Raw genomic sequence first — 14,808 nt, 5'->3', positions numbered from 1 at the left:
TGGAAAATCTGCTTTGGGGTTTCTTATTGACTAGCCACCACCATTGTAGAAGGGAAGAGCAACACAGAAACACTTACTCAGAACCTAGACAAAATGCTGGGGAAAAAAAAAAAGATTTACAGCTTAATAACTTACTGGTCTGATTTCGGACACCTCAGTATACACAGCGTTACCTTGTACTCTCCGAGAATGAGCAGTTGCTTTGAACGCTGCACATACTGAGGTCCTCTAGCGGCAGATATACCATTAATTAAGGCAATAGGTAAGTTTTCAACACCTTGTACTAACAGTCACAAACTTTCTGCAGCTGAATATAAATGGCCTTCAAAATGTCTATCTCAGTTACATTTCCATGTATTTTATTTGGTGAAACTGATCCACTCCTCATTATTTTTAAACGTACAGTAACCTCCTTCCTCCTTAGTTCTTCTAATTCTTCCTACATCTATTTCTAGGTACCTTCTCACAGCATACACAAACACGAAACATATTTGAGAACAGGCGTTTCTGTTATCACACGGATTATGCCCGGTAGCCCTGTGATAATAGCAAACACAGCTTATGTAGCAGTGACACACTAAAAGACAAATGACAGATTCATTTAAGGTCCAACTGATGCAAGTGATTTGCACTGAGTTATATACAAAATAATTAATTTATACATATACATATATATATAGATATAATATAGATAAATATATACATACTGTACATAATTTATTTACAATTAAAATATGCTTCTTAGAAGCCTTTAAATACCAGAGTTATGTAACACACAAGTAATGGCAATAGACTGATTTTAAAGTAATAATGATAAAAGCTCTCTGAAGAAATGTTTACTTCAATAATTGAAATTAATACAGAAGGGATGTGATGGGGAGGAGGTAAGTCTCCAGAATAAAAGAACTTTCCTATAAAATTCCTGTTTCACCTTTGTACAGACCCGAGTCTGGTCAGACTTCTGTAGCTTAAATAAGATCTTTGCTTTCAGCCTTCCTGTTCCCTGCCAGACCCCAATTTACGCTCACATGCTCCCGGGAACACTTCCTCAGATTTTAGTTTCTGGTCCCTCGGCAATCAGAGGCTGAAATGAGTTTCTGATCCTGGCAACTTCTGCTGCACACAGATGTCCAAAGCCTTTGTTGTACCACTCTGGGGAATGTCCTCTGAAGAAATGGAAAGACAATTATTGAGAAACTCAAAGACTCAAGAAATATGCCCCGCAGGAACAGGCTTGCCATGCTTCCTACTCCCTGCTGCCCATGGTGGTGGCGGGGACATCAAATACTTGTCATTGTAAGTGTACTCTGAAGTTCTCCCTTGCAGTAATCAAATAAGCAGATTTTATTTCTATGATCACATTGTAACAGTGGTAGACGCTGAGCAGAGAAATGAGCTTGGTGGATAGAAAAAGCTGCAGGAAGACTCCAAAGCAGCAAAGCTACGTTGACCATGCCCTCTGTTCCCAACACCTCCTCCCTTCCTGAGCTGGAGGGTTTTGCCCTGCTGAATGGACATCTGCTTTTTGCAGGTGGCATACTTACTTTAGGTCAATTCTGCAGATATGGGTCAGCCTGGCTTTTCCTGAGCCACATGGCTCTATCAAGTACTGAGAGTCCATCACGATGGCTCGCACAGCTCCCATAAGAGGAGCCTCTTCGTGCTCCACAGAGATAGCAACCAGCATGCACATCCCCTTTGGCAAATCAGTCCTCCAAGTCCTGCAGCAACACATTCAAGATGGAATCACTTTAGTAACAAAACTTTTGGGCACACGAGTAAGAACCTGAATTAAAGTCACAGTTTGCTTGTCTGCCTATCCTTGTTGTTGCCTGCAATGCCACTGGACTGTCCTAGGAGTCCCTGGAGGGGTTTTGTGTTCCAAGTTTGTTGTCACTATTGCTGACAACAGGCCACAGAAACTTATCAAGCTCAGATTTTAGAGCTAGATCCCCTCTTGTAAATGTATTAATTTTAACAGTGGATACCATAATTTTGATAAGAACTGCTCAGAGGTTTGGGAATACATTGGTACATGAGGAGGCAAATCAAAACTCCCACCTTCTGAAATGATTCAGGGAAAGACCTTGCAGTTGATGCTATGTACATTATTTTCCTGAAGTACAATATCCACCTGATGCTGCTGTTGTCCCCCCACCCCAGTTGGGAGTCTGACCATGACGTGGAATGGCCACCCATCTATGCTGCTGCAGGCTCCAGCTGGAGAAGTTTTGCTTCTCCACACGAGCATTTTGTAACCATCATGTGTTACAGGGCATGATACAGCCTTTTGCAGATAGACAGAAGTTTTGGAAAGGACATAAAGTGAGCACAAGCCATCCAACAAAGGCTGAAATGTTGGATTGCAGCCATGCAGATTTACAAAACAACAAATACAGTTTAGCACAGCAGAAATCCTCACTACTACCCACATTGACTGCTGAAACTCCAAGAACATGTTTCAAGGGCATCTGAATTAAAAAAAAAGTGTCCTTTCATGACAAGCATTTATTTAATCAATGACATTAATGTACAATACTCTTGGTGATGATAAGTATAAATGCAGCACGTTTTACCAGGATGTTCTGCTGCTTATATCCACTGACACACAGCAGCTGAGGAAAGTCTCCTCAGGTGGTTGGTGGCAATTACATGATGGTCATTTGCCACCACACACTCCAAGTAGCAATGGCAAAGTAGAGTCTTACATGGTTTATTTGTTGCAATAGCCAAAGGCTAAAACTTCATGTTTACTCCCTTAGGAATGATAGTGAAGTTGAGGCTCCCTTTCTTTAGGTAGGCTTTGGTTTGCTACCGAGCAAACATTTGAACCAACGTCCTCGCCAACTATCCTAGAAGGACCGGTCAACCAAGCACCCACAGAGGCATCACTTAGCCATTTGCTTCCTTCCTCCTCACTGTCACTCCAAAAAGAGACATCTCTTGGAAAGGTCCTCCTCCTTTCCAATGCCACACAGCAAGAACCAACAAGCTTTTTGCAGTCTCTGCTAACATAATCATGTGCTCGTCTACCTCTTCTCCCAACAGGATCTATGCTCTGTGTTCTTTTCTCTTACAGGAGGAAAGGGGCATTTTCTCGATCATAGAACCACATTCTGTCTCACCACTGTTACACAACTATTGAGTAAATTTTACTTGGGAAAAAGTAATGTAACCATGAAATTTCATGAGCGTGTCACCATATATGTCAGTTAGCCAATGATAGGTAGTTAGTTCCTTATTATCCATGTGTTTCTTTTCACAAGCAGTCAGGTTTTGGGCTGGCCTGTTAAGATGTATTTTTATTTTGAGCTCTCTCAGTCATTTCATTTTTTCCCCCTCTCCCAAGTTTCTAGCCTCTCTGACATGCTGCAGAAGTTTTCCACCAGGTTCATGAGACCTAGACTTTAATACTTAGCATTTTTTTCTTGTTCTGTAAGCATTCGCTACATATTCTGGTGTCTCACATCTTTCTCATCTGCCTTGACTCTCACAGGATAGGTCTATGCTCTTTCCTATGCTGTGGGAAGAAATGAGAAATTCCCACTGTGCTGTGTAATGTGCATCATCTTGCCATGGACTGTCTGAGACAGGGATTATGCTACCTTGGGAAGTATCATGTTTTAGCAGGTAAGCTGCTTTCAAGGACTGTTGAAGTTTGGACTTCAGCAGATAATTTTAACATTCTGCATTTTTCTTATATGAAATTGAGCTGTTATTCAAGACAATGCGGGAGGATACTGACTTCAGAAGGTTTTACATGTGTCTGTGCATTAATAAAAATGATGAGCTAGCTTGGCAGATGAAACACATGGAGAGTAGGAGATCACACCTCAGATCTGCTGTGAAATGCTGAACCATCTACTGTGAATGCCTGCACAGTGCTTAGATGTGACCGTATCATCTTGGTAACTACGTGGCACTTACTTGGGCCATTTGTGAAGTGGAAAACTATGTATCCCAGAGATTGCAGAAGATGTATGATTCCTATTCCCAGTTATACAGATTTAGGCCAGTTTCTGTAGTTCTCTAAATATCTTAACAGTAGTAAAAACAGACGTGACACCTAACTCGCAGAGGTGCTGTGATACTTAACGAACATTAAACACTTGAGGAATCTTTAATGAAAAGTGATGCCTGTGCAGGGCAGCTAAGTGCTGCGTCAGATCCCAGGCATATGAAACATCGCCCCTATCCTCTTACCATTAGAGTCTTCTCAAGGGAGCCTAATCCACTTGTTATGACTGTCAAATTGAAAAAAAAAAAAGAACGACTAAGTTTATCCTTTCACAGCCAAAAGTTTGATTGGGAAGGGGAAAATTGCCGTCCGTTAAAATATATTAATTCATGTCCCCAGAGGTGAATTATAATTTCACTGTTCACTTCCCACCAATCATAAGGTATCAAATTGACTGCGATATCGCTGGCTAACCTTGCTCTAGACTTAATCATATAAATCAAAAGAGATAAACAACAGAATCTGACAGATCTGCCTGACGGCTGTTTTCAGCCCTTAAAATCCCACCAGGATTCAGTTTTATGATATGTATTTCAGTCCTTGGGGGTCATTCTGCCTGGGTTAGTGAAAACAATGAGAACTCGATGGCAAGGTTTTTCTTTAACTGATGTGACTGCACAGCAGGTCTTTAAAGAACATCAAACACCATGAAACGTAATACTGAACTAAGTGGCAAATAAGAGGACAGAATTACGGTCATCAAAACCTCCCCACCACTCCCAGGCAATCTTCTTGGTGCTGTGTGGAGGGCCAAATTTATCACTGGTTTAAGTCACTAATATTATGTAAGAAAATTAATTCTAAAGTAATTAATTTAGCCCAGTATACTGTGGGAAGGCAAAGGAAATAATAGAGTAATGGGAGAGTTGGTGTTTTCACATTATAAAGAACTTACACAAAATATTTTTAAAATCTTCCCCTAAGAGTTAGAATAATTATTCCCTTATACCGACAATATCTGCATGTTATCATTCTCTAAGAGAATACTGAAGTTCATAGAAGGGATGTACTATTACAATTATTTTTTATAGGGCTCATCTTTTTCCTTCAGTCTTTGTTCCCTCTAATACAATTCTGACTCACTGGACTATTTCCTTTGTCAAAATTGCTGAGTATTTCTCTGGCACATCATTTCAATCAAAGAAAGCAGAGACCAAGAATGGGAATGCACAAAATCACCCTGAAATAAATAACTTCGGACTGACCCTGTAAGTGAAATATGTCAGCAGCTTCACAGTAGCTCCTAGCAAGCCAAGGGCCAGGATTTCAAAGGCAGAAGATGCATAAGAGAAGTTTATTTTGTCTGTTCTGTACAGGCAGATAGACAATGGCAGAAATTGGACTGAATTTAGAATACTGATACACAGCTATACATTTACTTGAGAGATGTCATGCCCTGGAAGACAGTTAGAACATGTATCTACTGCCTCTTTCTGTTCATTTCCACACTAGGATTTTTATGGGTTAGCATTTCTTGGTCTACAAAGACTCCAACTGCAAATCTAAAATAACAACTTATATAGACACCATATAAAAACCTCAGCTTAAAAGCATCACTATCTTCTCTACTAAACATTTGGCTCTTAAACATCAAACATTCCCCAGAGAACACCAAAAGCAGCGTAAAAAACAACTGGGTTCTATTTGCACTGTTTTGACAACAAACAAAGCTAAGAGAGAACAGCAGCTATTATCAGACATCTGTTCTAAGGAAGAAATTATATTTATGGCCTCAGGAGTATGTGCTGCTCAAATTACATCAGAGAAAAGGTCATCATGCTCTAGGTATACAATTTTAATTCAGTTTGAAAAATCAACACTGCTGCCCAGAAGTAGAGTTCTCGAAGCACAATTATACAGATACGAAGGCTGAGATAAGACCAGATCTTCCTTGTATGCACTGCAGGAATCAAAGGTACTGGAGGACTGTCCTTAGCTTACCTTAGAACAACAAAATCTCGGACGGGATGAGGAGCCATGCTGTTCAAAACATACTGGTAAACTTCTGTCTGCTTGTCCAGGCTCTCAACCACCTTCCACTGCAAGAAGTCCTCGTCCCAGAGGTGACGTTCTCTCAACACTCGGTTCAGGACAACTGATGGGGGGGCTTCAACTTCCACTGAGGCTTTCCAAAGCCTTAGGGGGTTCCCATCCCCAACCTGGAGCAAAGTAACAAAGAACATAAAACTCCATGATCTATACGCATATGTTCAGCAGAGGATAACTGATGACAGAACCTTGGTATGGGTATCTGGCTTCAGCTTAAGAGCATGCGTATTTCCCTGCTAACCATTACTATTAGTGCTGTTGCTCTTCTGTATGTGAAAACATGCATACTAGTCCTGGATGGAAAACTGAAGTGATACATTACTTCTGCTCTCACACCAGCGTATATCTGGACCAGTTCCTATAGTGCCAGTGGAGTTGCTGTATTATTTCTGGTGTGACAGACACTTTTTCAATCCCAAGCATCCTAAGTGTAATGAAGAATATGTGTGCGTAGAAGTAAAAACAGATGAAAGGAAAGACCGAAACCCTGGGCTGAAATAAAGCTACCACCTCGGGCAATCTGATGCACTAGCTGGTACTGAGGGTCAATTAACTCTCCTGGTTAATCGGTGGAAGAGCAGAACACACATTGATTCACTTATGTGTCAGATACACAGATGTTTGCTCCTCAAAATAGCCGCAAGGGAAGTATTGGGAAAATGCCTTTCAAAGAAGGAACACACAAACTGCTTGCTAACTCGTCCTAGCTCATGGGTCCTGTTACTTGTTACATTTCCACAGCATGCAAGAAGGGGAGTAGAAAGTGCTAGGCTGTGTAAAAGATGAATATCCTAAATTCCACATGTACAGCATTTCTGCATGGTTTTAGGGCTGTCATATTTCAGGCAGCAAACAAGTTAACTGTAAGCACTGGGTCTTGCAAACCCTGCTTTTCTAACCCCTCCCTACCCTGGCATCCTCACATACCAATGCTAGTGCTCCAGAAACCTCCAGCACCTCCCACAGACCCAGGATTGCGTTCCCAGAAACCCAACTCCCACCTTAAATTATTTTACGTTGTTATAATTTCTCCTCCCCAAAGCTCTCAGTTCCCCCATCCTCCTGCCCTAGAGCCTCAGGGGCTCCCAATCCCCTCTGTAGTCTCACATGCCCTGGACCCCAGACCTGTGCATGCCCCTATTCACTCCCTCCCCTCTCCCACATCCTACTCCCACCTGAGCCCTGTTACTCCTTCCCCAACCTCCTGCAGTCCCTCCCTGGAGAGGTCACTCACAGAAGCTGACTACAAACCAGAGTAACTGTGATTTCTTTGCCCTAACAGAGGGGTTGCACTTTCCCAAATGGGGGTAATGCTGCCTCTGGCCCCTAAGACCCCCTGCCCCCTCACCATCCAGATCCCATACTCTTCCCAGTGCCCTTCCCCTACCTTACTCATGTCACCCACCCCTAATCCACCCCCTCCTCTCGGTAGCTGCTGGTTTGCAGACCTCTGTTTTTCCATTGCATTTCCAGCAGCCCTGAACCCCACTGCCTGCAGGGACCCTGCAGCACCCTCCTCCTGGCTGCAATGGTCTGGCTTTCCCTGCAGAAGTGACGGATCCTGGAACAACTTCAGAAATTTCGATAAAGGTTGCAGATATCAAAAATCCACTGGAAACAACGACAAGAGGATCAGGGATAAAACTAGCCGTATGGCTGGCCTGACTAAGTAAAGCAGCAGGCAGCCTGAAGAGGGCTTTTAAAACCTGTGATCTGACTGTGTTCTCCAAACTGCTGGCAAACAACAGGAGACGGTCAGAAACTTTGCTTGTCCCCCAACCAAAGAGCTTACCCAGGTAATGTTATCTGTTGTTAAACTCTCAGCTTGCTCTCTGGTTGCGTTGTTTGCTGTATCACTTACTTTATTCATTTTGGAGACCTTAGCTTGCTTTGTGTGCCTTTTCCTGGAATCTCATACTTGAATGACTACTATATTACATTTTTAACTGCTTTTAGTAGTCTTTTTAAAAAAAATCCTGTGCCTCACCAGACAGAAGGGTATGTATTTAGCCATGCAACAAGTCAGGGTGTCCCATAGCTAGGCTGTATTTTGCTTTGGTTTCTTTACTGCTTCTTCCACGTCTCCCCAGATTACCTTTTTGTAGGCGAGTTCTGTGTTCTCTATACTGGAACACGTGACCCATCCTTTGAATTTCTCTTTTGCTTCTTTCTGGAGATTCTGCATGAGACTTTCCAGGTACATCTGATAGTTCCCTCCTTCCTCATCCACTTGTTTCCCTAGCTCGTCCAGGGTGGGAGAATGCACTTCTGCGTCAACATAGGAGTTTCGGGACTGGGTGACCATCTCATGCGGGACCTGTGCCACAGAAGGGAGGGAAAACACACAGGGAAAACCTCCTGCTGAGAACTTTTCCTTAAGGTAATGGCTGATGGACCATTCAGCATCCAATTGCAATGAGCCTATGATCTGTAAAATGGATACCTATTTCTGTCTTTGCTTATTATGCAAGAGGAGAAATCAAGGTAGTATTATGAAACAGTCCATGGCTCAGAATAGCACTACTCATGCAGAACCGTATTAGACTGACCGACTGTATGTCAATACACCTGTGTTACTCCTCCAGCCCCCAGAAAAGTTGCCTTGTGCTTCTGGGGAAGTGAGATATGAGCATTATCTCTCCTTCACCTGCAGTGAAAGATGCAGGGAGACTGCATCTCCCTATGTAATTTTAACTTTATTGCATGACACACAGCAATAAAGTGTATCAGCTCTTCTTTTTGAGATGAATAAGTTTTAATTGAGGTGTTAAAAGCATTATAATAACATGAAATGTTAAAACAGCAGATTTTTATTTTAATTAGACTAAAATTTCCTAATCCAGTAATTTGGGTTGAAAACTGCCACAGAGTAATCACTCTGCATTTTTAATAGTTGTGTCTTTGAATGCTAGAAGGGAACAGTCATAAAGAAATGAGATAAATAAACTTTAGATGGAGCAAGTTTACAAATAAGTGAGGCACCATCAATCTCTGAGCTAATACAAGACAGAAAATGTAAGCATAAACATAAATACTTCAAAGGATGCTGCATTATGTGGCCATGAATAATGCCGTTTGAGTCTCGCACTCACCTCAAAAAGTTTGTTGCATTCCATTATCATGTGAGCAAGTCCCTGAGTAGCTGCCAGGTTTTCACTGAGGTCCTTCTGATCTGGCTTCCCTGTTGCATATTTTTTCTGTATTACTCTGTAATTGAATTCAGTGTCTCAGGTAAAAAGAGTTGAATCTTTTTAATATGAAAGCAAACAGCAGCAGGATGTTCAGAACACCAGAGAGAAAAGTCTATCTTTCGTTTTTATTTATCACAAAGATTGCTCAGACTGTTGGGCCTTTTTTAAAGAAAAAATGTTTACCTAAAATACTGTTGAGCCAAAGGTAAAAGCAGGAAAGGTTATGCATGTCCTGCATTAGGTGTTGTACATTTTGGAATGGGCTTCTAACGGACATGATGTACAGTGGTTTACGCTGTTACTGCTTAAAGCACTTGCTTGGATGCTGGTTATACACATACATGACCAAGAATCTCAGTGTATTCTGAACCAGATGGGGGAAAAAAAAAAGTCAGAAGGGACATCAAGTTGGGACCACTAATGTTTAGCAGGGTCTACGCCCTGTTTAGTCTACACTCACCATGTTACACGCCATCTTAATGTGGCCTGAAATAAACTCAGTTTCCCAGTGGCAGAATGTAGCCAGAAAATACAGAGTGAAAAACCACTCACTGAAAATCTACATATTAAAATCCTTTAAAACATCGTCAATCTTTGACTTCAAACAGAGCAAAATCAGGCCCTTTCCCTTCACAGAAGCCAACATTACTTATGCAAAACTCACTAGTGCCCCATTGAAATTTCGCATGGAAAGCATGCACTGCATATTCACCACAGACAGCCAGAAATGCCTGCTGGGCTTGTGAAAACACCTTCTGTGCATGTACAAGTGTGCTTCTGGCTCTGCAGCATGGACTTTCCCCTCTCACTGAAGCCATGCCCTGTGTAATGTGTGCTGGAAAGCAGATGCTTTGGAAAATTTTATCCTGCATACCTTTAGAAACACTGAAAGCATCATTTTGTATTAAGGATATGACTATTTACAGTGTTGAGAAGAAACTTACCTCGGTGAGCTTTCTTTCTTCGCTATATTGAGATGGAAGAGGGAAGGGGCCAGACAAACAGCTATGTTCATAGGAGTCATCTGATTCTCCTCCACGGAGGTGACGTCGCTCAGGAAGCATAGCAGAGTCTGCAAAACCTCCCGGTTCTCATCAGACATCAGCATGATGGCTGCCTGCACCGCCTGCAGCCGCTGCTCCTTGGGGACGTCTGAGGAAAAGCAAGGGACGTTCAGGGTGGTCAGTTGTAAGATCAGATAAGGAGCCAGGAACAAGACAGAGTTAGCACAGGCATTCACACTCTGGGAATGGCTTTCTGAAGAGGCAGATGACAGGGGACTAAGAGGTGAAGACCAGCTGGTTGTTGGAGGGCTGTGGTATTTGCTTCTCCATCAAGCACAGCTAGCCTAGCCAGCGTATGACATTTCTCTGCTCGTTTGAAAGGCTCTTCCCCAAGAAAGAGACTGAACTTCATTTAAAGTTTATGAAGGGAGAGTAGTACTCGGTACTCATATCTTTAAATGGTATTTTTCAGGTTTCTTTTGTCCCCTGGGAAGACAGTTCATAGAGAAGAAGACTGGCCAGCCCTTTAAGTCATAGGTAAACATTAGGCAACTGAGAGTTTTAGGGAAATGGGGAAAGTTTCATCAATGCTATGCCATATAGACTACTACAGTAATCATCTCATGCCCAATCCTCTGCATTACAGCAAACCAAGCCATTCTGGATATATGAAAAAGGTCCTGGATATATGAAAAAGATCTTCGGTGAGGCCCAGAACATCAGAAATCCCTTGCCAATACATTAGGAGAGTAAAAATCCTTCCTAACTTCACATTAATGATTTGTTAAACAGGATGAAGAGGAAGAAAAACTCCCAGCTACAGATTTATTTAATTGCAGACATTATGAAATACAATTGGTATCCCAGCAATTTGCAACATTATTTCTGTGAAAGGACTTTTGTCAGTACTGTCTAAAACAGAAAAATATGTTTGTTGTTGGTCGCATGGAAAAAACCCCACTGCTACTCATTCTTAATCCAAACGTTGGTCTCCAGTGTTTACAGAGCCCATCTTTTCCCGTTCCCACCTTGTTTAAACAGACCCATCCTCAAGTCTTTCTGAAATCCTTTAAAGTACTGGTACAGTTCAAGAAAATCTTTCCTAGCACTTTTTTTCCCCTCCAATCAGTGTAAAGAAGAGTTCTTCAGACTTCCCACTGCAGTACCATGCAGGGTTACAGAGTCAGCCCGTGCCCCTTTTCACAGAATTTTTTTGTTGGCTGGTAGCAATGTTTCACTGTTCAGCCTTTTGGCTGTTGTGAATCCTAATGCCAGGCTCCCGACTCGGAGATGGGGATTCCTTCTGGCTACAGACCTAGTAACGCTGATGACATTAAGCTCTGCCATGTCTCTTTTCCTTTGGCAAGGGGGTAGTTTACTTGCAGGCGCTCCTGTGGCAAGATAGGACATTCCAAATTTTCATCAAGAGATAGTTTAAAGGCGATTTGTTTCCAAGGACATGTAGAATGTCCTTCCAGTGGATAATCTTCTCCTTGGCCACTGCACTACGGAAACAATTGTGACTGCCGTTTTATTAACACCAAGAATTTCTGTTGCTTTTCTGAACAAGCTTGCTGATGTGTGCATAGGCAGACAAGACCTGCAACTTGTAAGCAGGAAAGAAGAGGGGGAAATGATGGTCCAGGGCTAGGCACCAACTGTTTCAGTTCACTTGTGTCCCAAGACATCATGTATGACCAAATCCACTAAAGTTATTTGCGATGCTGTCTCTCACGTGCAAGATCACAGCATTTCTCTACCAGCTACAGACACTGTGATGTTAAACACATTAGTGACTATGCGCCACAGACAGATTTTTACAGTAAAGGGAGGTACAGAAGTAGCTTAGATTCTTTAGCACTGGGATTATACAGTGTTTAAAAATGGCTTTCTATTGTTTTGGCAGCTGAAATGTCTGCAAGTGAAAAGACTAGACACACTTCTCTTTAGTGCTTCCAATTATTTGGCTTAGGCTGGCTGGCTACGCTTTTCTGTATCTGCCGGTGCACCGGCTGACTGGCCTTCATAATGGACATTGTCAGGAAAAAACTCTAATTCCTCTGGCTTTTCAGTGTTTTCCTCATTGTTTGTTTCTCCCTTGGCCTGGAGAACAGATACACAGTCATTTCCTGATTTACAGGGATTTTCATCGTTCTGATGCATTTGAGTCTCAGATTTTGCTGAAGACTGCTTACACTGAAATGAAAAGAAATCCTCTGGTTTTTTTCTTTCTCTATGACATCTTTACATAGGAGCTGAGGATGTAAATGAAGGCAGCTTGTTGCTTGCATGTATATTTTATTGACTATAATGAAAAGGCAAATAATCAAAAGTCACAGCAAGGAAAGGGACTGCACCGGCTCATTTTCTCATGGTCAAGTACCACTTCTCCATGCCCAGAAGATCACTTGTATTGAGATGTCTGCATGAAATGAGCCCAGAGTTTAAAGAAATCTGACAAAAACATGAGTCTTCACGCTTTTTATGTCCATGACAGCCTGTCCTTCTGGCTTCGTTCTGATTGTGAGGCTGATATTTTCAAAGCTTCTCAAGATTTGAACACTGTCTTTCCATTAAATTTGCTAATATTTTGACATTGAAACCTTTAGGCAGTTCTAAAAATCTCTCAGTGAAAGATTTTGAGGGCAGAGAGGTTCTTTTATACATCTCAAAGGTAAGCAGAAAGAATCCCACCCAGTGTTAACATACCAAAATTATTTACAATATATTATTATACAATATATAATATTGTATAAATGTTTATAATAATGAAAATATTGCAACTTACATTGGTAGATGTGTAGAAAAGTCTCTCCTAGCTTACTTGTGAGGAGAGGTTCTGGTAAGTCCCTGAACATCTCAAAGGTAAGCAGAAAGAATCCCACCCAGTGTTAACATACCAAAATTTATTACAATATATTATTATACAATATATAATATTGTATAAATGTTTATAATAATGAAAATATAACTTACATTGGTAGATGTGTAGAAAAGTCTCTCCTAGCTTACTTGTGAGGAGAGTTCTGGTAAAGTCCCTGAAAAATTGCTTTACCATGTCTGCCACATCATATGCCGACTGGTCGTCTTCATAGCGGACGTTTTCTGGGGAGCTCTCATTCATCTGACGTAGGGCCTGGATTCGGGATTTCACTCCAGATTTTCGAAACAGACCCACCTAAAAAAGCACCGTGTTGAATTGAGTTAAAAAAAGAAAAGTTAATTAAAGAATATGTATATATAAAAGAAAATCTATTACAGGGGACTTAGATCATGACCAAAGTTTGGGTTGCTTATTTTACTCTAGGCAAGAACAAAAGAAACATGTGCAAATGTGATGGTCATGACTTGCCCACAGTCTGGTAGGCAAGTGCATGGTTTCATGGTAGGACTGTAAGAGTTAATAACGCTGCTGCTCTGTATCCCAGCCTAGAGGGAGAGTTCAGAGTGCATGTGGTTTCCCTGCTGCCTGAAGAGTTTAAGCAAGATGCTCAGCTGATAGAAATCAGCAGTGGCTTGCTTGGCTTCGGTGACTGTCTGTTGATTTACTCCAGATGAGAATCTGGTGCCTCATGTTTATTTGGGTATATATTTTGAAGACTAACAAGAAAATATTATGCTCAGCTAAGTATTAAATGCTGAGCAAAAGATTAGTAAATCCTGGTAAAGCATTAAAATCAAGACCAAATCTATTTTTTCCCCTTCCTGCTTCCAACAGTTCCCCCAAATCCCATTGAAAACCCCAGTTTGAAAGCGGGGGCCACAGAAGGATTACTTGTGCAGTATCACTAAGATACATTTTTATCCTGTTTGCCTTCTATTCTAAAGGAAGCAGTAATTCTTCAAATGATGCCTTCACCGCAGCGCTGCCCTTTTACGTCCTTCTTGCCAGTGGAATTCCCCTGGGGGCGAATTCCTGAGCCTCAACCACATTATTTATTCCCAAGTGAGTTTACAGTGTTTCATTTGGGAAGTGCTAGCACTGTCTTCCTTCAGTTTTGCAGGGGAAAAGGTGAAATACTGAGAAAGACGTAAGAAAAAGCTGCATTTCAGGTTTGGAGTTACAGTCTGTAACTGTTCCTCCATGCCCGCTGTCTCGCTGGTGGTCTGTTCAGCTTTCTGTGTGGCGTAGTCCACCAACAAAAATGTGTAAAGGCAAGAAAATAATGCCTTTTGGCCTTCCTCCCCTCACTTCTGCCAGCACAGAGTTCACGCTGGTCCTTCCTCTCCCTAGAACACTTCCCATGCTCAGGAACATGGTATTGAGGACTTTTGTTAACTCGCACATTAATGACGCTAATTACATACTATGTAGCTCTGTGAGGGAATGTATTTATTTATATGGAGATGAACTGCTACACCAGACTGGCTGTGAGCGGCTCTTCTGCTATGTCTTCTTATTGATGAATTTAGCATTGCTCATGTGCTGTATTTATGTGTAGGAAGTAAAGAACTGGAGTGTGCCCTGTGTACATCCCAGCGCACTGTATTTCTGTTCACGGGTGAAGCTCTGCTCTTCGTTCTGACAAGAGAATAAACGAAAGAG

General features: G+C 41.7%; 1 protein-coding gene across 2 annotated transcripts in view; it reads right to left on the bottom strand.

The window, feature by feature from the left end:
- Positions 1–803: 803 nt before the first annotated feature.
- STARD13 (StAR related lipid transfer domain containing 13) overlaps positions 804–14,808 on the bottom strand; it is a 303,961-nt gene continuing 289,956 nt past the window's right edge. For both annotated transcript variants that reach the window (XM_019474868.1, XM_009290199.1), the window contains 7 exons: positions 13,239–13,440; positions 10,203–10,410; positions 9,160–9,274; positions 8,163–8,384; positions 5,960–6,177; positions 1,545–1,721; positions 804–1,166 (listed from right to left, as the gene is read on the bottom strand). In XM_019474868.1, coding sequence (XP_019330413.1) covers positions 1,049–1,166; positions 1,545–1,721; positions 5,960–6,177; positions 8,163–8,384; positions 9,160–9,274; positions 10,203–10,410; positions 13,239–13,440 — 1,260 coding nt within the window. In that variant the 3' untranslated portion in view covers positions 804–1,048. The remainder of the gene's footprint in view (positions 1,167–1,544; positions 1,722–5,959; positions 6,178–8,162; positions 8,385–9,159; positions 9,275–10,202; positions 10,411–13,238; positions 13,441–14,808) is intronic.

This window comes from Aptenodytes forsteri, unplaced genomic scaffold (genome assembly GCF_000699145.1).
Source record: "Aptenodytes forsteri isolate BGI_AS27 unplaced genomic scaffold, ASM69914v1 Scaffold155, whole genome shotgun sequence".
In the NCBI taxonomy this organism is placed as follows: Eukaryota; Metazoa; Chordata; class Aves; order Sphenisciformes; family Spheniscidae; genus Aptenodytes; species Aptenodytes forsteri.
Note: the sequence above shows the minus strand (reverse complement) of the source record. Positions and strands in the feature narration are given on the sequence as shown.